At 46.0% G+C, this 26,891-nt stretch overlaps 1 protein-coding gene across 3 annotated transcripts in view; it reads right to left on the bottom strand.

The window, feature by feature from the left end:
- FOXN3 (forkhead box N3) overlaps positions 1 to 26,891 on the bottom strand; it is a 349,499-nt gene that overhangs the window by 99,607 nt on the left and 223,001 nt on the right. For all 3 annotated transcript variants that reach the window (XM_012724503.1, XM_012724504.1, XM_004681634.1), the window contains one exon: positions 5,516 to 5,580. In XM_012724503.1, coding sequence (XP_012579957.1) covers positions 5,516 to 5,580 — 65 coding nt within the window. The remainder of the gene's footprint in view (positions 1 to 5,515; positions 5,581 to 26,891) is intronic.

The following is a 26,891-nucleotide window of genomic DNA, read 5'->3' as shown; positions in this document are numbered from 1 at the left end:
GTAACCCCAGAGGGACCTGGGACATCCCTGATCTTTTGCCTGGCCCAAGAATCGGTGGCCCCAGCAAGTAGACCGGGGCAGCAGCAGCAGGGAAGGTAGCCCTGGTCCTGAGATTCGGAGTTTTGCGACATGTTACAATATTTAACTTTGGGGACTGATCACACACTGTTCCTCTGCTTGGTTAATATAAACTCACCCGGATCCCAAGGGGTCTCCAAGAGACAAGGATCAGAGGCTAAATCCGTTATCCGAGAAGCTAACACGGGCTTTGCTCTCTGTTTGCCCACATCACTAACAGCCTGTCTCCCTCAGGCCCGGAGCACTTTAAGGACCAGGCCCTCGGGGGGTCCCGCCCTCCTTCCTGCCCCCCAACAGTCCCAGTGTGGCTTGGCTGGCTGAAAGCAGCACTCTCCCACTGGCCTGGAGTTAAGCGCCCAAATCCAGGCTGACCTCTATGTAAGGAAGACGCTAGGATGGACAGACGGACACTCCGTAGGAAACTGCTGCCCACGAGGGCAGCCTTATTCTCATCTCACCTTTCTCCATGTGAGAATATGGAGCCCTAGGGAACGTCGTGTGTTTGACAAAGGCCACAGAGTGGGACACGGGCCCAGGCTCCCTGACTCATAATTCACTAGCACTTGTTTGATATGCTGAGTGCTAGCTGCGAGCCTTTCGTGGCCTGGAGGACAGTCAAAGTGAGGTACCGTGTGCACCTTAGCAGTGAAAATGCATGGGTGCACTGCAGAGAGGGTGAGGGCTGTGCACCGTGGGTGATGCCCAATATCGCTCCGAGGAAAGTGTAACAAATCCTTACTTCCCATCGGCCGGAGGGCCTCAGAAAAGGCAGCTTTAAGTGACAAGAAAGAGTGGAACCAATTCAACCAGAGACTAATTGAAATAAAGAAGAGCTAAGTTCTGACAGGAGCTCTCGGAGAATCATAAAAACATCACCAACTTTCTAAATTAAGACCCCAAAGACTTCTAACACTGAGCAATCGCTTGGATTCATTCACTCATTTCCCAATTCAGTCCCCCCAGTTCTGGTGGCAGGTGGCCAGACTGCTGACAGCTCAGGGGGCAACAAGGGCCCCCACCCCGAAGCAGGTGTGCTTCTCTCACCGGGTGCGTCACCCCCATGCACACTCACGCGGATGGGGGAGCAGATGCACTGTGAAGCTCACGTCTCAGATGCAGGAGGAAACGGGATCTCCAGAGCCCCCACCAGCCCAGGGAGCACACACTCTCCACACAGCGGCCCCTTCCTGTTGCTCGTTCTGGCCAACACTCAACGAAACCCCTTTCAAGGAAGCATCCAAGGGCATGTCGTGCATACAAGCAGCCAACCTAGAGCTCGGGACGGACTATCTCCAAAGCAAGGCAGCCACGATCAGCATCAGCTTCAGGGTCACCAGCAGTGCACAAGGCTCCACGCCTCACGGAGGCGGCCTGCGGGGTTTCTCTGCACTTTGCTAGGACGCCTGGTAGGATGAGAGAAGTGAACGAAAATAAAAATCTATTGGGTGTGTTATGGGTTTATTTATCTACTTTTAAAGATTTATTTATTTGTGCGTATGGAACTGGGGTACAGGCCAGAGGGTGGTGAGAGGATTCACCAGAGACAGTGGGGAGCAGAACAGGCAGATCGACAAAGTACACTGCTGAGGGGAGCAGCGGGTGGGTCAGGAGAGGTCTGCTGTGCCATGTGGATAACCTCCGGGGCCGGGGATCGAACTGGCATTGAAACGGCTGTGGCTTGCTTGCAGTGCTGCGTCCTAACCCGTTGCGCCCTAACCACCAGGGAGGGCCTGGGTGTGTTATGAATTTATTTTAAGTCCACTGCAGCATACTCCAGACATAGATTTGAGAATAATCAGTGAGCAGATAGTGGCCCCATGGAGAGAAGGCAGCAGGATGGAGGTCAAGGAAGGCCAGTCAGGTGACTTCTATCAGTCCTTCCTTAAAGGGCCAAGATGGGTGCTCTCACCCTAAAATGGGTTGTCAGTGGCTGAGGGGCGAGCTCCGACCTCTCTGGTAAACGGGAGCCTAACCCAGTGCCTGGTGGAGATGGAAAAAGCAGGCAGGGTAGCTCAGAGCAGAGTGGGCAAAGGTGGTCAGAGGTGCCCCAGGCTAAGTCGACAGGCCTGGGAAGGCCAAAGAGCAGACAGGATGGTGCGTGGCTGCTCCTGGTGAGACTGACAAGAACAGGGATGCCCTGTAAGTGAAATCTGAGGGGCCAGAGGAAAGTCAGATTTGGGACCAGGAGCGATTAGGAATCACTGAGGCAGTAGGCTAAGTCACCTGAGGGTGACGTCTACTTAAAGTCATCTAATTTTAAGTTTCAGGGTGAGTGGAATGGGTGTGCTGGGGTGGGGACAGGCAGGTGGGGACAGAAGTTTGGTAAAGGGATGCGTATAGATGCTTTGCCTTAAGAAGAGATGTGATTAACTAATAAAATTAAGTGTGTTTCAAACACAGTAATGATAGAGACACAGACAGACCACTGGGGAACCCTGTCAGCCTGGACCTCTGCCATCACACTCACCTGCCGGGTCCCTTTTAAACAATGTTTGTCCCATTCTGGCTTTCTGCTAGGTTTTCACTGTACAGGACTGAAGTGTTCTCTAGTCCCTGGAACTCCTAACAGACTGAAATGGTCTTTAGCAGCCTAAATGGCATTTAGAATTCTGTGAATTGATGAAATGACCAATTATGTTAAGTACCCGTGCCTGATGTAATCCAAACCAAACCTTACCCCATTATCCTCAAAAGTGAGAGGTGATTCATTGGGAACTGAAATACAGAGGCCACACTCAAGTCGGACCTCAAGGACTTCCAGTTAATTCTAGCAATTGGTTCATTACTGTACGACATTTGAGTCCAAAGGCTTACAAATCAGCTACTGGACCACAGAACAGGCCCCACTGTAACCACTAGGTCATGTGACCCCTCGCGGGGTTTCAATTTCTATCACTTCTTTTTTGGGCATGACAGCGTTCTTCTCGGGCTTATCCTGAAGCACCCCCAACTGCCCCCAGGGGCTCGTTTTCTGCACTGCCAGGTCCTGTGCCTTCACATGCGCTCCTGGTCCTGTCCCCCAAGCCTACATGCCCCCACTGCTTCTGCTTGCAGTGTTCCTTCCTTTCATTTCTGCATGCGCACATCTATTTATTTTTCAAGGCTTTGCTTGATTCTCAGTTCTCCCAAGATGTGACACCTTCCAGATGAAAATAAGTCTCTCTCCCGGAAACAATAATCAGCTTATCCTGCTGCTCCTGCATTCTTCAGGTGTCCATCACTACACTCAGTGGGTGGTCTCTAAACTCATGGCCTACACTCAGGGGGCCACGAGCAGGACGGGCTTTTGTGGGCTGGTCTCCAGGCCTGTGTCACCATGCATGGCCAGGCTTCACTTTCTATACACTTCTAAGACCTGAGTGAGTTCTTTAGGGACAGGCATCCTGTTCGCCCTCAATGCCATCCCTCATGGCTGGAACCTGTTTCCTGACAAAATGCCTGATTTGATCACCCAAAACAGAGCATGTGATGGGATAAAGGGAAGTGTGCACATTGTGGAACTGTAAAACATAAAGAAAGTGGACAATAGTCTCCCCGACTTGCAAAGGGGAGCTGCTTTCTTTAGAGACCCAGTCTTTCCCATAAAACTTCTGCTTGGAGTGCTTCATGATTCACCAGTAACACCCACCCAAGGGACACAAAAATATCAATTAGGAAGCAACATGCATAGTTGGAAAAATCTTATCACAACAAAATGTCTCATGGACTCTACGTACGTATACAGCAAGTGAAGAAACATCTCAGAAAAAGACTGCTGACAAGTCTCCACCCACATGCCCAACTTCTCACCAACACTCTTCTGATTTCCAGTGTACCAAAAATAAGTTGGCAGTATTGAGCTACATACAGATTCAATGAGCATCTGAAATTGTAATTCTCAATGCCTAGGGTAATCAGGAAAAATGTTAACCCTATCAGGAAGAGAAAAAGTGGTCAACCACTCAGGAGATAGCAACTTATCATGAAGTCATTCGACGGCAGAAACATAATCGGTATTTCTTGCATGCTTCCCGCCTCATGCCAAAAAACTCACAAATAATATCCTGGGTAAGATAAGTCTTAAGTAATGTAAAACTTAATGAACAAAAACCTAGTAAGAAAATGCTCTAAAAGAAGGGGGATCCTTTTCCTGAAAAACAGAAAATATAGCTAAACATGAATATCACAGATGAAGAAGTAAAGGAGCACGTACCTTTGAATTTACTTAAAAAAAAAAAAAAACCCAAAGGCTCATTGTAATCAGTTTCCACTTAAGACTATGTGAAGGGAGAACAAAACAGACTGTTTGGAAATCATGTGTTAATTTTGGGGAGTGGATGGAGTTCCTTTTTTTCTTAAATATTTGGGCTCTCTATAATGGTCATTAAAATTAGGATTAATCCAAACTTGCCTGCTGAGATTGTACCTGTATCAAGCAAAAATGCAAAGAAATTCGTAAGCTCCCAATTTCCAATGCAAATCAAGAGACACCATGCAATTGCAGGATGTGGTCACAATTGTCACCACTGCTTGAACCACTCCAGAAACACAAAGACACACTGACATTCTGCTCTGCCCCACGAGCCTGGTCCTCAGGGTATACTTTCAAGGCAAAGAGGCTCCACAGCTCTGAACCAACCAAGACATGGAAAGCTTCTTGCCAGCAGCCCAGTAGAGTTGTCAAGCTCTTGCCTCAGTTACTTCCCTCTGCTCTGGGCCGACGGGACCGGAAATCTCAGGAGCCAGCCCCTTTCATCTTATCTACAGAGCAGGTACCCCACAGGGCAATCACGCCAAAGTAATTTCTTACAGCATTTAGAATGCATCTCACAGCTCTTTTTAATAACCATCTGTTCACCTTTAATTTTGGTCATTAATACACTCAACGGCAAAGCAGAGACGAAAAACATTTTGAATTCTTGAGTGTCTTGGATCGGCCCTGGTGCGAACCAGCAGAGGAAAGTGTTCCTTTGCCAGTTGTGCTTGTATGGACAAAGGAGGGGACTGAACACTGAGACCTGGAGCAGTCCCATGCCCAGGTACACATGGATATTAAGAGAAACCAGGAACCAGTGGTCGTCTACGGTGCCCAAAAGGCCAGACACCCAAACACACCAAAACTAACCTCGTTAGTTCAGGCCTTAGCAGACACAGAAGGGTGCTTTTATCAGCCCTTTATGCCATCGTTGCACGCCTACAGGCCCACGATTCCAATTCCACCAAAGCAAGCCAAACACTTCGGCGACATGACCACTGATGACAGCCCAAAGCAGCAGCCTGGCTTTTGACTAGCAAGTCGTAGCAACCAGGAGAACTAAGTAAAAAGAAATCAAAAGAAATGGACAAACAGACCCGACCCATAAGAGTCACACTTCTCCAAAGAGTGCCCTCTCCTAGACAGGACAGAACTTTCCCGATCAATCCCAAGCACCAAGAAGGGATGCTGCTGGAGACCTACCTTGTAGAAGGGCTCCATTTCTCTTGAAGAAGGTGCTGCCGGGCCAGACGGGTGGACCTGAAGTGCTGAAAGAAAGAGAAGCAGCATTAACAGCACGTCATGTCCACCCACGCTCCAGAACTCAGAGCAACCTCTTCGCTGAGGGTCCAAGTGGCCTCAAAACACTTTCCCAATGATGCATTATTTACACCCTCTGAAAATGCATCTTAAAAAACCATTAGGATTGCTCTCTGATCGATGGGTTCCTATTGCACAGTGTAACCTGTCTGTGTGGGGCTTTGGTTCCGGGCTGGCCGGCACCCTCCGCCAGGCACTGCAATCATTTGTACATAAACAAAACAGCAAATCCACATGGTTCAGCACCATAGAAGAGGACTTAAAAACAGCTGCCAACTTACTCCTCATTTTATGAATTTATGGGAGGAAGAATTCCTATACATGTTCCTGAGATCAAGTGGATTTTCTGATACCTCTGGGTGCCACCTGAATGTTAGAGGTGAACTTGACTCTTTTTCCTTAATATTGGGCCCTTGATATACACATCCCTCCCTTCAACTTCCCTCCGCAGCCTCATTTTCTATCCTGTTTTCAATTTTTGTACTTCAAATGTTGCATCCCATTCACTATAAAACATTTTGCAGACATATCCACCTGCAGCCTAGTAACAGGAGCGGTAAGAAGATGAGCAAGATCAATATATCACAAAGACACACTGCATTTATAGACAAGCATTTTCACTGTTTTAAGACACCAAGTGACAAACTTTATAACTCAGCCCGTCTTGGTAAGACATCCTTAGGATGGAAAGTAGGTTATTCTAAGTCAGCAATTGGTTTAGAGAAATGTTAGAAAGCACTTACTCAGAAACATTACTACAACCAGATCAAGAGATGGTATACTCTTGCTAAAGCAGCACACGGCAATCGGTTTCAACAGTGAAAAAATTAAAAGTTGATCTGCATAACGCATTTGAAGTTTGGGCCTCCCTGGTGGTGCAGTCACAGTGCTATCAAGCTATCGCCAGCCTCTGTGGCATGGATTCAATCCCTAGCCAGGGAGGTGACCCACAGGGCACAGCAGACCTCCCCTGTTTCTCTTGCTGCTCCCCTCAGCAGTGGGTTTCAGTCCATCTGCCCATTCTGCTCTACACTCTGTCTCTGGTGACTCCTCTCACCCCCACACCTCTGGGTAGTTTATACCCCATGTATTTTTTTTATTTATATACATAAATAAATGAAAATAAATCTTAAAAAATATGTATTTGAAGTTCAAAAGGTGAGCGTGCACAGACAGGCAAACTGAGAAGTCAAAAGGGTGAGATGATGGCCCCGCCAGTCAGCAGGTCCTCTACTAAACACAGGCAGAAACGCTGTCAACAAAGGGTAACACTGGCGACATATCCTGCTGTCCAAAGTTCATCACCAGAGTTCAGACAGCACAACAGCGCAGGGCCGTGGGACAAGATGGGACCTGAGAGCAGAGGGAGGAAGAAGAGAGTCACAGCAGCGAAACACAAATTAACCTCCAAGTATTGTCGCTGTGTTTGAAATTATAAGTGTTGATGTAAATAAACCTCTCCATTTGTTTAATTTTTTTTTGTGAAAAAATTAAAAGTTGATCTGCATAACGCATTTGAAGTTTGGGCCTCCCTGGTGCCAGGCGCAGCGTACACGTGAACAGAGCCTCTCGGCGCCGGCAGCTGTGGCGAGTGGCCGGGGCGGCCCAGAGGTCACGAGGTCTGGCTGGGCTGTCGGGGAGCTGGCAGCAAGCGCGTGTCTCCTCCACGCGATTCCTATCCGATTACGTTTTGGGGGCTTCGCGGCTCAAGGCTGCATGAAGAGTAATGTGTATTAAAATGCTTAAGATTATCTTTGAGCACCCCCAGCCAGCTGCTGGGCTTGTACCATCTTATTTTATAGGAAGTAGGCGAGCTGGCTGTTGCCAGGACCCAATCACCTGATTTCTAAAGATGTTTAAAAACTGAGGACTTTATTATAGAGGAGTTGGTGCTTCTAGAGGATTCGATAATTGAGTATTACTGCAGGAGCCTGAATATCCAGCTTACTTCCATCCAAATCTCCTTTTTATCCTGACCTTGATTTGGGTGAAAACTGAGTAGATGCCAGGGATGGAGTAAACGTGGGGAACTGAGGTTGGGTAAATCCAGTGGTTTAGATAAGAAAAATTCTCCATGTGTCAGAAACCTACTTAGTGGTTTCTATCGCATCCATTTAATGCACCTAAGTCACTGACCACTGTTCTGGCCGTTCGGCAGAGTGGTCACGTGTGCCACACTCTATAGTGGAGAGAGCTGGATGGGCCCAGCCAACATCCCTGTCCTGGCCCCAGTTGTGAACGATGGATTCGCCTGGGGTCTCTTTCTAGCCCGAGGCAAGATGGTTCCTGTCACACTCATTACAAAACTGCTGAGCGCATGAGCCCCATATTCTCCAGTCTTATTTTGGATGGCCCCTCAAAATGGCATCTTCTATATCTTTGAATATTCAGGGACTTTGCTAATTGCCTATGAGAACTGTTTGCTGAGACCATGGAGGGGGACATTAAAAATCCAATTTTATGACCTCTAGGAATATATCCAGCCCCAAACGTTTATGATTCCTTCTAAAAAGATAAGAAATGCCTATAGAAAGGTCAAGGGTTATGACATCAAACTCACTATTCTTCCACCTGGAGATAGCTCTGGCTTAGTGGCCTTTAAAGCTCAATGAAAGTAAAAGTGTCTATTAACCCGGGCATCTGGAGAAGCAGTGATGCAGACCTTTGCAGAGGACTGAGACCACCCTGGAAACCACTCAATGATGTGCCAATCAAGAGGGAGAGGTAGGATGGTGTTGGAAGGGGAATAGGGACTTGACACCATTTAAATGTCAGTGACTTATAAGTGGTCACTGCCACGAGAAGTGGCCACTAAGGCCCACGTAAACCTAACAAGGTGGATTTTAATCACCTTAAAGTGATGCTCACACAGCTAGATGCAGGGGGAGCAATCTACCACTTACAGAGCACACCTTCCATGCACGCCACCCCCCCTCCGCCGTGGGCTGGGTGGAGTAGAAGCACTGTCCACATCCTATGGGTGAAAAGATGGAGGCCCCCTCAGAGGTGAAGAGCTGATTCAAGGCAGCCCATGGCAAGTTAGCAATTAGCCCAAGGCCCAGCCAGGGCTTCTAGCACCAGCCCCAGGGGCCACAGAGACACATACACACCAACAGCCCAATTTCAATTCTCATCTTCCACATTTCCGGCAGTGAACTTGCAGACACACTTCTCCACAGATAAAGGCTGTGGATAGTAATTCACTAAGATTCTCTCCCAGGCGGAATTCCAGGCTAGAAAAAGCAACCAAGCTAACAAGGTGAGTAAGACAGAAAAATGGGCTCCCGTCAGCAGAAACAACACAACTGAGATACCAGGAGAAACCCACCTCAGTGACATTCAAAATTCCAAGACCTTCAGCTTGGTGAACCCGATGCTCTTTGTGACAAAGGAAGCCAGCCAACAGTACCTGTGGGTCTTATCCGCCAGAAAGGCAGCTTGAAAACTGATAGTTTGGGAACACAGATCTAGCTGCCCTCAAAGACCAGAGCTGAGCTGGCAGCCCAGCAGGTGAGTGAGCACAGAGGGCCTGAAGCATGCTAATCTTGGTCCTTAGCCATGCTCTGGTCTCGCTCTCCCACTGTCATCTTCTGAGTTCCCAGGGCATGCTGGGAGTAAACAGGGCATGGAACGCTAAGGTGGCTCTTGGTAAGATGTGCTCTGTTGCCTGTTCTCTCTATACTATGAACTGGCATCACAGTGAGAAAGTTTGGATTATGACCCAGACCCTGGGAGGTTCTGGCAAGACCCAAAACTACCCTGCAGCATGGACTTTCTGAAAGTCTAAAGAAAAGCAAGTTAAGAAAAGCACTTTTTTTTTTTTTATAACAATCCAGTGGCCAAATGTGAGCTGACATTTCTGAGAGAACAGGGTATGAACCTTGAGGATATTATGCTAAGTGAAATAAGTCAGACAGGAAAACTAAACACCGTGATTTCCCTGCACGAGTTACCATAGAAGTCAAAGTCAGAGAGATAGGAGTTAGTATGTGAGTTGGTGGGGTAGAGGCAGTTGTGATTAATGTTGGTGAGGGGGGAACACTGCAGCTTGGCAAGGTGCAAAGAGTTCTGGATACTGGTTGCATCACAAAGAGAATGTAATTTTGTACCACCATTAAAATATTTAATGTAAAAGGAGGGTAAGGAGGGGGGGAGGGAAGGAGAAAGGAAGTAAAGAGGGAGGGAGAATAAAGTGAGGGAGAGAGGAATACAGCAGGGACTCCAGAAGAAGTGAATCACAACATAAGGGGTTAGGGCAGCGAAGGACCAACATATGTGCAGTGTCTCTGACTGGCCCCATGGGTACCATTTTGGGCAGAATGGTCCATGGCATGCTAAAAAGCAGAAAGTCCAAGCTGACTAGGGGAAAGGAAAGGGAGGTAGGAGAACAGACAATCCTGACAGTGCTCAGAGCCAGAGCTTGCCTGCTGCTCTTTAAGCAACTTAACAGACTCCTGTTGTATTCTTAGCACAGGAAACAGGGTGTGAAGGCGATCTCTTTGGATGTGTGACACCGGCCATTGGACTGTGCTCCCAGGAATGGAAGAACCAAATCAGTCGTGACAAAGGGGGAATCCCTGACAACATATCTGGAATTCAATTGTGTTAATTCTAACAGTGGATTGGTCACTAGGAAGTAACAGAAACAAACAGGACCTATGTCACACACTAACATAGAAACACCCCCCCACCCCCCTTGTGAGAGGTGCCAATCGCTGAAGGCTGGAATGCAGTCATCAGAGGAGTCAGAAGAGAAAATGTGTGTGAAAAAGTCTTAAGTTCACAAAGTACCCTTTACAATTTGAAAAACACTCTAATGAGCTAACTGAAAGTTCAGCATCAATACTTCAATGCCCTTCCAAATAATAAAACAAAACTCAGGTGTGCTGGCATTCAAGGAGCTTGCAGAGATTACCTGGCCCTCTCCAAGTTGTGGTGGGGAGAGGGACCAGGGAGAGGCACTGAGGCCAGGGAATTTGTGCAAAGCACAGGTTGCAAGTCTTTCAGTCTGCCCAAGCCTCTGCTCCCTGCCTGCTAACTGGCGGCAAAGCTCCTGGCAGGTGAGAAGGAAACGAGATGATACATGTAGAGACACACACCCTACAAAACTCCCAATGGCAGTCTTGGCTCTCGGGAAACTGCCTGTTGCCAGCATTTCCTCCTCCTGCCAGGGTTCCTCCTGAACCCTGTGGACTCTCACAGTCTGGCTTTTTCACTTTCCACACTGGCCTAGATTTTTTCGTGTCCATTAGTTCCTCGGCTGCCATAACCAAGTGCCACAAGCCAGTGACTTCAACAACAGAAATTTCTTCTCTTGTGGTTTTCTTGGCAGAAGGCTGAGAGGTATGTGGTCAGTCTCCCCAATACAGTCAAACAGGCTTTCTCCATAGACCCAGAATAGGTCAATCTTGGTAACGGGAACCACAAGCCAATCAAGAATCCAGAAGCTATAAGGTCTGTTATCATTACTTAAAGAATTCAGATTGTTTGGAGATGAGAGCAGTGAGGGCCCCCTGAAGGCTCGGAGAAGCTCCAGCTTCTGCCTAAGTCTTTCATCTTAAAAGCTTTTGTCCTTTTCCTAGTGGAAGTCACAATCATTGTTCCCCCTGTAGTTCAGGGGCTCTCATCCAGTTGTAGGCTCATCAGTAATCATCAGTCCTCTCTAAGAAACTACTCCCTAGAGTAAGGATGAGATCACCCTTTCCTTGTCTGTCTTGTGAAGTCTCCCCCTTTCCTGTCCTTGAAGTTTCAGGTCTCAAAACACAGGACACATATTCTCAGTCCACTAGCCCATTATTCTTTAGTAGCTACAACCATGTGAATTATCCATTCATATGCTATTAAATTACAAATATTAAAAAATGTTTTTTTTTTTTTAAAAAACCTTTGCTAACCTGTACAAGATGATTTCTTTGCACCCAGAGATTAAGGTAGGTTCCTTCTATGGGTTGTGAGCTAGAATCTGTTCCATGCAGCTCCCCCAGTTCCTGTGAATGCTGTCAACCTTCCACATTCCTTGGCTTATAAATGCACTGCCATGCTTGTCTTCATGTTTACATTATATTCTTCCTTTGTGTGCTCATCTGTGTCCAGATTTCCCTGTGTTACAGCATAAAGCTCAGAGGGCCACCACACTTCATCTCTACTAACTACATCTGCAATGACCTTATTTCCCAGTCAGGTCAGACTCTGAGATACTGGGGTTTAGATGACATTCCTATATGATTTTAGGAGGAAAAATAAGTCATGACAGTGTCCGTGGCAGGCTTTCCTCACGAAGAAGACAAAGTTACTTAGCCATTGGTGATCATGTGGAATGTACTTAAGATCAAAATATTAAAATCCGTAACCCCTTCCTCTCCCTTATCTCCCATCGCCCCCCAGTCTGATGTCATACATTTCCACCCACTGTTCCTTAGTGTCTCTACTGGGTGAGCTCACATACAAATGTCCCCACAACTTCCTAATATGTCTTCCCCATCTCTAGGGGCTCTCCAGAGACACCAACCCAGTCCACTCTACCTAATACCTCAGCAAATTTCTCAAAGCACATTATCTTTATGAGTCGCCCACCCCATAGTTTGCAAACTGGTCCCACAACAAATTCCCAGGAGGCGCCTGCAATGCTGCCAGCGGTGGGCGTCTGGGTATGGATGTCTACATGAGGTCCTGCCCCAATGTCACTTTTCATATATCTAATTGATTTTCCACTAAGTTTTCATCTGAAGTGTTTGGTGGTTATAAAAGTGTGAAAACTGCAGCTAATAAGGCAGACAAGTCAAATACCTTCTCTGCCTTCCAGAATCCCTTGTATTCTTTCCTAACATGTCCCTCTGCTTCTCAAAGTGCTACTGACACAGGTTTCCAGAATACTTAACGCATTCCATTTATTTCTAGGGTCCATTCAAATTTTGTTTTCCTTTGCCCAAAACATGCTGTTCTGTGTTCTTTTCATTTACTTAAATGAAGCCATCCTTCAAAGTCGAAGGATAGGACTCTTCCCAAGATGTCCACACAGCCCATCTCAAAACTTAATACTTAGGCAAGTAGATTATTTTGAGCTTAGGTCAAAGGCTAAAGAGAGGCTTTTGCTACTCTTTTAACTGCCCAGGAGAAGAAAAATCAAGGAAACTAACCAGAATTAAGACTTTTACAGGAAATAACCTTTATATGAGTGAAATCCAGCGAATGACAGAACATCCGTCTGATCTTCATCAGGAGCTGCCCTCTTGCCCCTTGAGGCCTCTCTCCTTGAAGCTCCAGGCCCCTGCCCCATTCCTTAGCTGGAGATAAATACTTCCTTTTGCCCCATTTACTTTAGACTCTACATCCATACACGTTCTTCACTTGTATATAATAAACTGTGTTCTTTTCTCCTACTCATCTGTCTGATGTCAAGGTGATTGTTCCACCAGCCACAACAGGGGGAAATTCCTCTCCTTTCTACAGGTTCACCCCAAACCCCAGATCCTGGGGATGTTTTTTCTGGGCATTCCAACCTGAGATCTTGCCTCCATATCCAAAATGCCTCTGGAAATGATAAAGCTGAGAGCAGAAACATTTAGGATGGAAGGTCTCACAAGGACAAATCTAAGAAGTTGCGGTAAATGAATGATAAATGATAAATGAATCTGAAACTAGACCTACTATGGCAGTTTTCAAGAATCTGAGGTGGGGTCAGAAAAGATTATGAGCCAGAGGTGGGGACAGAAAGGGTTCTCAATCATGGATCAGCCAAATTTGACCCCAGCAGTAATTACTGTTTGCTCAATTTGGGAATTGATAGTACTCTACAGAATTCCTTGATCTGAAAATCTCATGGTCTTTCTTGTACCTTAATTTACTTTCCATAAGCGTGTGTCTTTTTTTCCTGAAAGCAGAAACCCTATGTGGGCAGAGACTGTAAGTAACTTGTCTCTAGAGCTTGGTCAAGAACATTGCATTTAGAAGACGCTTGGCATTATTCTACAAAGTGATTTTGTAAAATACCAGAAATACTACCTACATATTATCAACAAAATTATTCAAAACACTAAGAATTTCTAAATAAACAAATAACTCTTGATGACATAATTAAGTCTCTTACAAAGGAACTAGCCTATAGACATTTCTTCCACTAGCACTTTAAGATGAAAACTTAAAAATCTTTAAAAATGGAAATGAAATTATGAATCTCATCATTGATGGTAAGTAGTAAGCTAGGTAATTTGGATTACTTTTCTGCGATTTCTTGATTACTTAGGAATATAAATAACTAGATAAGTACATGTATATTTTTGATAATATGGAATGCATGTTTGGGTATACTGAAGAACTTCTGCTTGAAGCCTCTGCTGCAATTTTAGATGCACACAGCTCATGATACATCTTAGGAACAGATGCAAAGGTGTTTATCATTATCTTTGTGCTGCACAGTTTCTAATTTTACATATGAAAACCAAGGCATCATTCAGCATAAAGTACATTATTTGCATGATATATTTGCATTTGTAAAACACCCACATTTACTTTTACTGCTTAATGGGCCCTGTTCAAATGGGCCACTCTATATAAATGGAGCACACTGGTTCCCAACTCAATGGTGCTGATAAGAAAACTGCTCCTTTTAGATGCAAATGAACCTACTAATCACAATTAAAACGAGGAGTTGAGGAAAGCTGAGCATCTGTTCCAAGAGCTCCAAGTCTGGGCACTTTGGTTCTAGCTTCATCTCTGAAGCTGCCTGGGTCTTGCCCCGACATTTGCCCGGGGCCATGGAAACATGGTGACTAGGAGAGATGGGAGACAGCTCCCAATGTGGGTGCACTGTGGAAGGTCACCAGCCTATTGGTTGGTGTGAACTCAAAGTGTTCCACCAGCCCAGATTTTACCCAGTCTGGTTCAAAGGATGAAGTGGAGCTGAAAAGGAGAACAACTGTATTTGTAAAACTCATGGAGAAAAAGTAATCATGGTGGCTCCTTCAACAATGACATGTAGAATTACCATGTGATCCAGAAGTTCCACTCTGGATAGATGCCCCAAAGGGCTGAAAGCATAAGCTTGAAGAGATACTTATATGCACCCAGGTTCACAGTAGCATTCTTCACGCTAGGCAAAAAGTAAAGTAACCCGAGTCCACCAGGGGACGAATGGATAAAGAATATGTGTTCAATATGTACAACACAGCTGACATATGCAGGTGCGCCATGAAGACAGACTCAGTGAAACACGTCAGTCACAGAAAGACAAACACTGTACAATTCTAAGTATATGAGGTAACGAGTAGTCAAATCTGCAGAAGCAGAAAGGAGAATGGGGGCTGCTCGAGCCATGGCCTCTGTCCAATGGGGACAGTTTCAGTTTTGCAGGATGAAAGAGGTTTAGGAGATGAGCGCAGATGACAGTCGCACAGCAGCGAGAATGTACTGAATGCATGTAAAAGTGGCTAGGTGGCCCTCCCTGGTGGCTTGGAGCGCAGCACTGCAAGCTGACCACAGCTGCTTCAAGTGCTATTTCAATCCCCAGCCCTGGTGGTGCCCCTGCACCTCTGGCCTGTACCCCAGTTCTGTTGCATAAATAAGAAAAAAAAATCTTTAAAAAAAAAAGTGGCTAGGTACCAGGTAGGTAGATAGACACTTCCTAAAGGCTGGCCAGATGCCACGCAGGGCAAGATCAAAAGGTGGAAACACCTGAATTCAAGTTTTTGATAGTCTGATTCCTGGCATTTCCTGCAATGCTGGAAATCAGCCACAGACAGGAAAATGACCTATGTGTGGGAAAACTATGATTTCCCTTGATTATTCTTTTCTCCCCTTTGAGACTCAGTCCCATCCACACTCCACCATGAAGGTGAAAGACACAGGTGCTGATTTTGGAGGGCTGATGATACTGAGCGTACGCCTCTGTGCAGATGGTATCCCCAGAACACCAAATCCAGATACTCATGCTAACGTTCTATGTAATAGTGTATAAGTTCTTTTATTTTTATAGAAAACAGTATTTCCTGTGGCTCATTCAATCTATTTATGGCTAACTTAGAAGTACAATAGAAATTTAAGTATAAAATTCCAAAAAGTCATTTCTTAGTCTACCTGAACAAATACTGATGGGCACCAGCAGCTGAACTATGTCTTTGTCCCGGTATTGCCAACTGAACAAGCGTTGGCCTTCTCCTCAGACATCCCTTCCACCACCTCCCATTCTACTGGGGGGATACGGCCTCTGCGCTCCTCCCACTGATGTTTTATGGACTCCACTCCCACACCAAAGATCTCAGGCACTGAGACTACAACCCCCATCATGCCATGGACCCCTGACTTCCTGAAGGAAGGCTGCTAGGAACTAAGGGTGGAGTTAAGCAGCCAAGCTTGGTCTGTAAGAGAGTTAAGTGGGCTTGGTTCTGCCTGCCTTCAGCATGCACTCAGGGGCCCAGCTCAGACAGCGTTACTCTCTCTCTCTGCTCCCCACTTAACATCCCTCTTGTAAGCCTTTCATTACCCCGCCTCTGTGTGCCTCGTTCTGAGTTTAGCACACGGTGAGGACACCCGGGCCGTCCCACTGCCCACTGCACCACAAGCCCTGCCACCCTCACCCACTGCACTCCCACAGGTACCATGTCACCACTGCTGGTGACTTTCTCCTGTTCTCAAACTGCTCCTGAGTCCTGCATCCTGCTCGGGAAAACCAAAGAAATGCCCCAGAAAGCTCAAGTGCACTGGTCCTCTCCCGACGGCGTGTGGGCAAGGGGCCAAGTAACTGTCTTTGATCACCAAGTGCCCGTGTGGTTCATCTACAAGACTGACTAAACTTTCTTCTCCTTAAAGGGAAATAGTACTGCTAATCTTCCCCAACAGCATTATATACAACAATAGCGTGGTTTCAAAGAAGTAATGTTACTCTATATACCAGAGACCAGAGACATTTTGCAGGGGTAGAGTGGGGAATGGGATCAAAAATGGGGGGAGGAGGGGTTCATTGGACTATGGTGATGGCACACGGGTTATGTGGTGATGGGAAGCCCACGGAGATTACAACTGAGATGGAAAAAGGCACAAAATGATGTAAAAATAAACCCTATGTTAAAATAAAAAAATAAAATACCCCCCCCCCAAAGTAATGTTTCTTCTTGACCATAGCTAAAGATATAGGCATATGTGGGTGAACCTGGGCGACCAAGGAGACTTTCCAAGCACAGCTGGGTGTGAAGCTTTTGGTTTTGCTTTGTTCGGCAACCTCTTCCCCATGTCTATGGCACCTAAAAGTCATCACCTGTGGCTGAAACCTGAGGCTTACTCAGGAAAGCCAGAACTTCCTGGAACCCATGGGGGAACTTGGCTTCCACAAGCAGACTGACCTTCCGTGCCAGGTACACACTCACCGGTGACACCACTGACCACCCACGGCACGCAGGGCATGCCCACTACTCACCCTCACTGCTGCTACCAGGACCAAGGACCCCTGAAGGACCCAGTCATCAGCCCCAGTGGCTCGTGGTATACAGCATTACTCAGGCTCACAGAGGGCTTCCCAGCAGGCACCCTCAGTACCTGCACCCGAACCTCTGTGCCACCTCCCTCGACCCCCCAACGCCTCTCACTCAGCGGCCCCTGACAGCCAGTGTCTGGACAGTGTCCCGGGCCATCTTTCCTAGGACAGGCTTATCTCTGGGCGTGCTAAAACAGCTGCATCAGCTGCCTCGGCTCCCGGTGAGCAGGTGCATGGGTTGAGAGAGAGAGAGAGAGAGACTCCAATTTTTGTATAATCCTGTCAGGCATGCATTCAAAACCGCTCCCTGGGGCTTATGTCACTCAGAGTTCCTTAGCTCCAAAGGGCTGGTTCAACTTTTCCAGTTACATTTCCTGCCATTCCTCGCTCATGCTTTTCCATTCTGACAATGCAAAGTCGCCCACGCTCCTGCCCAGCCCCCAAATGCCTGTCTAACCTCTCCTCTCTCACTCAGCTGTCCCTGCCTGAAATGCCCCCTTCCGTTCATGTCCTTTTTGCCAACTCTCAGGTGTTCTGGAAAATGTTCCTCCTGTCTTCTTCCCACCTCCCTCCACTCCCAGAGCAGTCCAGTCACTGCACTGCTATTCCGTTAGCAAGTGTCACACTGGACTGGAACCTGTGTGTTTACGTGGCCAGACACAGGTCTCTGAGGTCGGCAGCCATCCTGGTGTGGCCAAGGCCAGTGGCTGGCAGGGAGCAGGAACTCAGCAATCACCTGCCAAGACACTAGGCTTATAAGGCAGACGGAGCTGGCGCCATGAGCCTCACCTGGTGGCTGAGACACCTCATTCAGAAAGATGAGGTCACCAGGCGCCTCAGGTTGGTGAGGGACCTGCACTTCCCACCACACCAGGGAGTTTCCATAAGCCACTTCTCATTTCCTGTTCTCTCTCAGGTTTCATGATCTACAGGAAATAAAAGTTTACTGGATGTTTCGTGCGTCTATACACCGCCTTCTTTCAGGACGGACACCCAGAAGGACAAATGCTCTAATTCACCATTGTCAGTACATCTGGGTTAAGGGGCCAGGCGGCCAAGCGCTAAATTAACATCACTCTTCTCTGCAGAGGTGATGGGGCTCCCAACAGGCACAAGCTGCCTGCATAACTTCCAAGAAGAGATTTACACACCCCTTTGTCTCCCTTGTAAATGGACTCAAGCGCTGCCTTGCACAAACGGCGCCTTTTGCCTTTCTTTCCACTGTTTATACTTGAAAGCAGCCGTTTTCAGCTTCTTGCCGGTGATCACGCCACTAAAAATAGCTTTGATGCTGTCACCTGCAAACTTGAGCAGAACCTGAAAGCAGTTCCCCTTTTAATTCTGATCTGGTTCAACTTTAAAGGAGAGGCAGCTGTTAACATACTCCAGTATGTTTACACGACGCTGAAGGAATTCGGCTTGTAGTAAAAAAAAAAAAAAAGAAGAAGAAACCACTGAACAGGGACAGAAAGGGGTTTGCAGTCACTGGTGACAACACATCTCGCTGAGCTGAGGTGCCGGAACACAGCGAGGTTGGCAGGGGAATCCAAAATCCCCAGCTTGCAGGGGAAACTGAGCACAGCTGTGGGGAAGACTGAGGAGAAGCTTCCTGGGATGTGAGATTTCCAGCCCAGCTCGAGGTATGGGTGGGGAAAGCAGCAGCAGAGAAAATCAGTAACAGTGCAAGAGGACTTAGACATGTGGGACTTTTCTATTCTGTCAGAAACATTGACGAAGAGCCACAGAGATTAACGAAACAAGGAGATACATTCAGGATCTTGGTCATCTCTTTGATGGCTTCTACTGGATCACTGGACAACTGGACCTTTCTGGATTCTTCTGAAGGCCAGGCCAGAACTGAGGGCACAGCAGAGTAGGGGCTTGCAGACTAGAGGGAATCTGGGTCCCCATCCCCACTCTTCCCCATGGACTGTGCGACTCAGTGACCTTCCACCCTGGGTCTGAGGGCAGAGGGAGAAAAATATGCCTGATGGACAATGTGTCCCTCAGCCACCACCAGCTGTGTCTTCTAGAAAAGGCCAACAGGAAAGAGAGCAGGTACCATGGTCTGGGTCCCGGGATCCAGTGCAGTTTCATTTCAAAAAAAAAAAAAAGGACCTACCAAATGCACAGTGGGTCTTCCTCCTAATTTTACCTGGTCAACGCATGGCTCAGACCACATTTGCTTATGATGTGAGAATTAGCTTTAGGGGGTTCTGTCCCAAGGAACTAGCAGGGAGCCCGGCTAAGCTGGAGGAGAAGGGGGTCAGGGTGCTGTGCAGGACGCACCCTGTGGGCTGGGGGCTTCACTCCTCACTCTGGGCCACAAGGACAGAAGGGGGTGCGGCAGAGGGGTTCACACACACCAGTGAGCACGAGCTCACTGAACCAGAGTGGGGCTCATGAACCAGAGTCCTCACTTGGGTCCTTGATGCCTGAAGTTGCATCGGCTTCACCACCCATGCTTGAACCAAAATCCCGGCTTCTTTTTCAGAGAACTTGAGGAAACAATGCCAGTGTTGCATCACCGCCACGTTGTCCCATCGCCGACGCCAGTGCCCAGAGCGGACCGCACGTGACCCGGACACAAGAATGAACGGGTTCTCGGAATTCCAGATACACTTAGCAGCACCTCCAGGTTACATCAGGAGAGGACTTATCCCCTAAGTTATATGCATTTGAACAACAGAGTAGACTTTATATACTGCTGTATCTTTTAACACTCATTTTTTTGTTAACAAGACAAAAGAATTTACAGTTTCTGCCAACAGCTTGCTGGCAGCTAATACTGCGATTAGCTGTTGCCTGGCAACAGTCAAGCATGCTTCCGCCTGGATCAGGAAGAGCCACTGCTAAACCTAGACTAATTACAAAATGGGACAAATATTTAAAAGCTTTATATTTATTACGGATTTGGGGAGAGCATCCTAGTGAGAATGATTCCTGTTAAACATTTCACTAAAATACTGTGCATGTCTTTGTTTCGCTGTTCACATCATTTTAGAAAAACTGATGCTTTTGCAACTTTCATAAATTCTCTAAATATTGTGCTAAATAAAACCATGTGTTTACGTTCAGTGGAAGCATGTCTTTTGCCGACTCTTCTAAGAATAAGGCTGACAAGAAGCACCAGAAGAGTCTAAGCCATTCTAATACCTACTTATCAGCACAGAAATTATGAGGTGACCCCCAGAACTTGCAGGGGAATGTAGGGGAAAAGCTCATCGGCTTCAGGCCCAGTTTCTGACTTTGTCAGCATTCTCTAATCCCACTATTTCAAGAGTCAATCAGAATTCTGTTTCAAAAATAAAGCCAGAGTTTCTTTTTCAGAGGCTATGAGATTGACGTCCCAAGACTATGTTCTTGGAATAATCCAAGTTATAAAGTGCAGAGGGTTCTACTCTGTGGAGGGAAGGCTGGAATAGCAGAGGAGCGCGAAATGAATGAGCACCCGAACACAGACCGCGGGCTCCTCTCACGTGCAAAGTGCTGAAATAGTCCCCCCAAAAGACAGGACACAATGACAAAGGAAAGGGAGACACTAGACCGGCTGTCAAACTATGGGCCGCATGGTACCGACCTACTGAGGCAGCCCAGTAAACCGTTAGTTGAGCGCCCAAGTGCTCCCTGAACGGATGGACTAAGTCATGGACTGGACAGCCCTGTCCACGCAACTGCGTCCACCGCGCTGCCATGAGGGACCACCCTAGACAAAGGTTAGACCCTGGCTAGTCACTAGCTCACAGGGTTCCGGAAGGAGAAGGCCGACAGCACACACGGGCAGCTGCAATAACCACCAGCATGTGCCCCAACGATGCCCGAGCACGAGCCGCTGATAGTCTCTTCACCCCATGTTTTTTTTTTCACCCCATGTTTTAAAGGTCAGCCCTTTAAATACCTCCTCCTGATGCCCTTTCAGGAGACAGGCTAAATTCTCCTCGCCAGCTCTGGTTCCCTCATGCAGGAGTCGCTAACGAAACTTTGCCGGGTTCACCTACCCCGAGCGTTCTCTGGTGAATTCTTTCCCTAGAAGGCAAAGGACCCAGTCTTTTGGGACAGGGCCTGGAGCACTAGAACTAAGAACGGCCTTTATATTCTCAAGTGGCTGAGATCTAAACAATTCACAAGAAGAGGATTTCATGACACACGAAAATGATATGAAATCCAGACTCCAGTGATCACAAATAAAATCTTGTTGAGATAAAACACATTTCTTCACTTATGTATTATGTCTATTTTATGCTAACATTTAGTATTTGACCCTTTACAACAAAAATTACAAATCTCTGAAGTGGAAAAAAAAAACCAGTCATGTTTTAGGTCTTAAAAAAAAGAAATTTATGGCCCTCCCTGTGGTGCAAGGGGTTAAGGTGCAGCATTGCAAGCTAGCAGCAGCTGCCTCACTGTTAGATCGATCCCAAGCCCCGGAGGTGACCCACATGGCGCAGCAGACCTCTCCTGTCTCACCTACTGCTCCCCTCAGCAGTGTACTTCACTGATCTGCCTATTCTGCTCCTCACTCTGTCTCTGTTGAACCCTCTAATAAGCTACTTCTCATCAAATGGCCTTGAGCCTGGGCTGCTTGGTCGATGCATAGCTAAACTTCCCACAAAACAGTCCCTAAGGAATGCAAGCATAATTAGTATTACACTTAATAATTATTATTTAGAATCTTACTGATTTCAGCGAAGCAATTCTTCCTCCCCCCTCCACACACACATTCTTTTCGATGTTTTTCTTAGATGTCACTCCTCTATCTTGTTATTAGTGGAACGATCTGAGTAATTCATCAAGTCGTCTATGTAAATCGAAACCATTTTCTAAACCAAAATAATTTTATTATTAAAAAAAAAACATGAGGACTGTTTCTAGGTCTGAGAGGAATATGGAATCAATTATGTTTGTGTGTAAATAAGCCTGCCCACCATAAAACACTGTATGGTCCGTGAACTCTGGAGGAAAGTGCTGATCCAGAGAAAATCTGGACCCGTGCTAGCCTAAGCTGAGAGAGCTGAGGCCTGCGTGCTTTGCAAGCCGCCGCACTCTGGGTCAGTGTTTCCTTGAAGCTCCTGGGAGGAGCCACAGCGCTGCCCAGCACCAGACACGCAAACACTGCAACATGTTACAGCTCTGCATGGCTCTGCACAGTAACGGTCCTCACCATTGAACCATACCCCAGTTCACTGTCAGCCAAAGTTGAGAAAAAGTACCATTTTTCAAGCTTTTCATGATCATTTTCCATAAACCCTAAAGCCACATCTCTTAAGGAAAACTTATTGTGCAGCAGACACAAGCAATTTGTGGACAGTCTGCACCTGACATGAGAAAGAAAAACTATCTTCAAGTTTTATCAGTAATTCAGAGTAAGGATTTGGAAGAAGAGCACCAGAGTAATTAACATCAGAATGAAAGTTTTAAAAATGGCATTCATCCCCCAATCTCTGCTGGGTGGAATTAGCGCTCCTAGAATGACTTTGCATCTCCTGGAATTACCTTATAGACTGTCCTACACTGTTCTCTGCAGCAGGTTAACAGTTACTAGGGCACTGCCAGACCACTCACCTCTGGAGAATAACCCTAATGCTGTCAGACGATAGTGGGAAAAGTACTTCCTGTGACTGAGAGTAGCTGGGTGACTGAAGGGTCTCTCAATACCTCACAAGCTCACTGGGCTTCTGCTCACCACTCTCCTCTGGGGAAAAAAACAAAAAACAAAAAACACCCTTCCAGAGAAGGCTGAGGTGCCGCCACCATGCATGAGTCCACATCATTGGCCTCTGCTGACTGGCCAATGTAGCCTCACCGGGGCTGGGCGCAACAGACACCAGTTCTGGGCAATACTTAACCTATTCCGCCTGGCTCAACAGGAGAAGTCGGGCCTTTCTCAGTCCTTAAAACTGGAATGACATGAGTAAACTCTGAGGAGGAAGGAAGTCCTGGAAGCAGATGTGGCCAGCGGGTCATGAGGTAGCCGGGGCCTAAGTGGATTTGACATCCTAGCTGAAGCTGAGGGAACAGGAGAGAGGGCGGCAGAGACACTGGACGCATAGGCAGGCCAAGATGGGGTTACAGGCAGAAGAGGACCGAGAGGACTGAGCTGGAAACTGAAACCCTGAAGGGAGCTCCAGAGCCAGGGGGATCGGATCCCCTGTTTCAGGAGCTACTTCCTCTGAGGTCTAGTTGCACTAAGCACCCCCTACATGCATATGGGATTTCCCTGACACCTATAAAAAACTCCCCATTGCCCTGTTTACATACTGAGGCAAGACAACAGCAGTGTGTCTAGCAAGTGTGGGCCCGTCCACAATCAGACTAAAGGCAGTGCTCCAGTCCCAGAGTGGGAGAAAGATCTGGAAGGTGACAGGTGCATATCCTCCCTCCTGGGGTTGGGTACCCAAGTTGAGAGCCTGGTCCTCCATTTGGTAACTGTGGAAGAATGACTGCCCTTGCGTCTGGGAGCCCAATCCCTCTCCCATCTGCTCTGGCTCTCCAAGCTGCTAGGAAGGCTATCTACAGTTGACGCTTGAACAATACAGGGTTAAACTGCACGGGTCCATTTATACAAGTTTTAAAATTCCCTCCTCAGCCTACTCACTATGAACACAATGAAGATGAAAACCTTCATTATGACCACATATGATTTTCTTAATAACATTCTTTTCTAACTTATTTTATTATTATTGCACATGTTATTAAAATACAGAATATGACACAAATAAGACAAAATATGTATTAATCAACTGTTTATATTAAAGGCTGGTATTAAAGGCTTCCAGTCAACAGCAGACCTACAGTTAGTTAACTTTGAGGGAGTCAAAGATATAAGCAGGTTTTTGATTGTGTGCAAGTTTTGATTGCATGTCACCTGTAACTCCACATTGTTCAAGGGTGAACCATCTAGGTATTTTTAAAGCCTGTAGGTGTGATTTTTACATTAATTGATATTCAAGTTGAACCAATCTTACCTATCTGAGTTAATCCCACTTGGTCATGTTGTACAATTCTTTTACATGGTTGGATTTGATCTGTTCAATCATTTGCTATGGGTTTGTTTTTTGGTTTTTTTTTGTATTTATGTTCACGAGAAACGCTGGGCTGTAGTTATATTTTCTGATGATGTGTTTGTCTGGTTTTGCTATTAGGGTAATAGTGGCTTCACATACTGAGTTAGGAAGTATTTCCTCTGCTTCTTAATTGGAAAGTGCTGTAATTCCTCCCTTAAGAGTTATGGAGTGAGCCCATCGGGTTCCCCAGCTTTCTGTTTGGGGAGGTTATTAATTACGGATTCCTTTTTTTTTTTTTTTAATGATACCGGCTTATGCAGATGTCTGTTTCTTCTTGGGTGAGTTCTGGCAAAGTGTGTCTTTCAAGGAATTGATTCATGTCATCTAGGTTATCAAACCTATGAGCTCAGGGTTGTTCATTGTATTTTTTTACTAACTTTTGAATAACCATGAGATCTGCGTTGATGTCCTCTCATTTCTAATATTATTCATTTATGTTTTCTAGTTTTCTTTTTATCCTGGCTAGAGGTGTATTGATTTTATTGATCAATTCAAAGAAACAGTTTTTGGTTTCATTGCTTTTTTTTTTCTATTGATTTCCTTTTTTAAATTCCATTGACTTTTTAAATTTAAGTTTTGTTTCTTTTTTCTTGCTTAATTTGGCCTTTTACTCTAGTTTTCTTTCTTTTTTTTAAAAAAATGTATACATACAACACTAAAGGTGTGGGCGGGCCATCTGGGGGAAGGACAGGAGGTTGAGAGGATTCACCAGGAAATGGGGAGCAGAATAGGTGGATCAACTGAAATACACTGCTGAGTTGAGCAGCAGAAGAAACAGGAGAGGTCTGCAGCATCAAGCTCCCTTGCTGAGGATGGAACTCCTGCCTCAGTGGCTGGCAATAGTTTGCTAGCACTGAGGCTTTAAACCCCTACGTCACCAAGGAGGTCCCCGTTTTTTTCCATTTTCTAAGGAGGAAATTTAGATGACTGATTTTAGTTTTTTTCTTTTCTAAGATATCCTTTAATGGTCTAAATTTTCCGTGAGCACTGCTCTTGTTGTATCACACAAAATTTGTTAAATTGTGCTTTCATTTTTACTTACTCAATTTTTTAAAAATTCTTGAGATTTCTTTTACTCAGATGTTTAGTTATAAGTGTTGCTTCATTTCCACATATTTTGTCATTTTTCAATTATCTCCCTGTTACTGATTTCCAATTTAATTTCATTGTTGCTGATAGCAGAAATTATGTAATTTCTGTGTATTTTTAAAAATTGTTTAAGATGAGCTTCAGGGCCTATAATAGGGTCTATCTATCTTGGTGACTGTTCCACGTGGGCTGAGAAGAATGTACATTCTGTGCTGCTGGATAAAGTAGCCTATGGATACCCATTTATCCAGGTAGTGGTGTTGAGTTCAACTCTGCTCACTGATTTTCTGCCTACTGAGTCTGTCCATTTCTGAAATGGATGTTGAATTTGCCAACTATGATAGTAGATTCATCTATTTCTCTTTTCAACTTTTTAGCTTTTGTTCCACTTAGTTGTTGGGTATATCCACGTAACGGAGTATTATATCTTTGTGGAGACCTGATCCCGTTATCGTTAAGTAATGTTCCTTTTCCCTGGTAATTCTTCTCGCTTTGGAAACTCCTCTGAAATTATCACTACTCTTTCCTTAACAGAAAAGGTGGCTACTGCCACCTGGATGTGAGCTTAACCTCTCTGTAGACAGCTGACATCCTGCCCCTGGAGAGAGGTGTTGAACCATCTTCTGACTGAAATGGCACTGAATGGCAAACATGAACTTCTCCTCACTTATTAAAAAGAAAAGAATCCTGCTGTGCTCTGCCATGAGCCCCTGATGGCCTCAGCATCTCAGGTACTCCCAGTGGTCCACACATAGAATTACTAGAAAGAGGGATCCCTGACCTGAAGTCACCAGGCCTTAAAACATTTCTCTAAGAACACTCGTTTTCTAAGAATGATAGGAACTTTTCTTGGCATGAAAAATAGCATCCCTAAGTTCCTTTCTGCCAGTTCAGGTGTGGTGGGAGTTTGCTGACGTCCTGGCTAATCAGCATTCATTTAGTCCGCCTCCAATAAACAGTTCCCCAAACTTCCCTGGATGCCAAAGCTCTTCTGGTCAAAGGTGGAATACTGTACCAAGCATAAGTCACAATACATACACAGTCCCCATTACTATTGCTGGTCTTACATCAAACTTTAGTCTGATGTAGTCAAGCCCAATTTTGAGGATAAAAGATACTCTCTTTTTCCACCGTACTTGACTTTGAAGGATTCCTTGTGGATTAGGCAGTCAATTTGCCTCCACGAAATAAAAACTTGCCTAAGAATGGAGCCAACACAAAAAAACAGGATGGAGAGGGAGAAACTGATACCCTTGAGTCATGGAATTAGCTCTGCCTGAAGTCAGACACGCTCTTGAACTTGAAGTTAGAGAATCTAGCTGGGTTTTTATATGTCCTTAAGCACTCTGGGCCAACTTTTTTCCTGACTGCAAAGAAGACTGCTAACTAGGACTGGCCACGTCATTAAGTGAGACTGAGCTCAGGGTCTCCTTTAGAAGAGAATGTGACGGAGCAGGCCAATGGCAGCAGAGCAGGCGGAGCTGATGGAGAAACAGGTCATCATTAGGCACTCAAGTGTATGTAACACTATTAGGGCTAATCAAATAATTGTGCCTATTCTTATTTGGAGACAGGTGGTCTATAAATGCCTTAGACTTAGCAACTCTTTAGTTAGCATCTAACTTGAGAAGAGAAATCCTAC

The sequence above is a fragment of the Condylura cristata genome, unplaced genomic scaffold, assembly GCF_000260355.1.
Source record: "Condylura cristata isolate star-nosed mole 26May11 unplaced genomic scaffold, ConCri1.0 scaffold00013, whole genome shotgun sequence".
NCBI lineage: Eukaryota > Metazoa > Chordata > Mammalia > Eulipotyphla > Talpidae > Condylura > Condylura cristata.
This window is presented reverse-complemented; position numbering and strand designations above follow the sequence as displayed.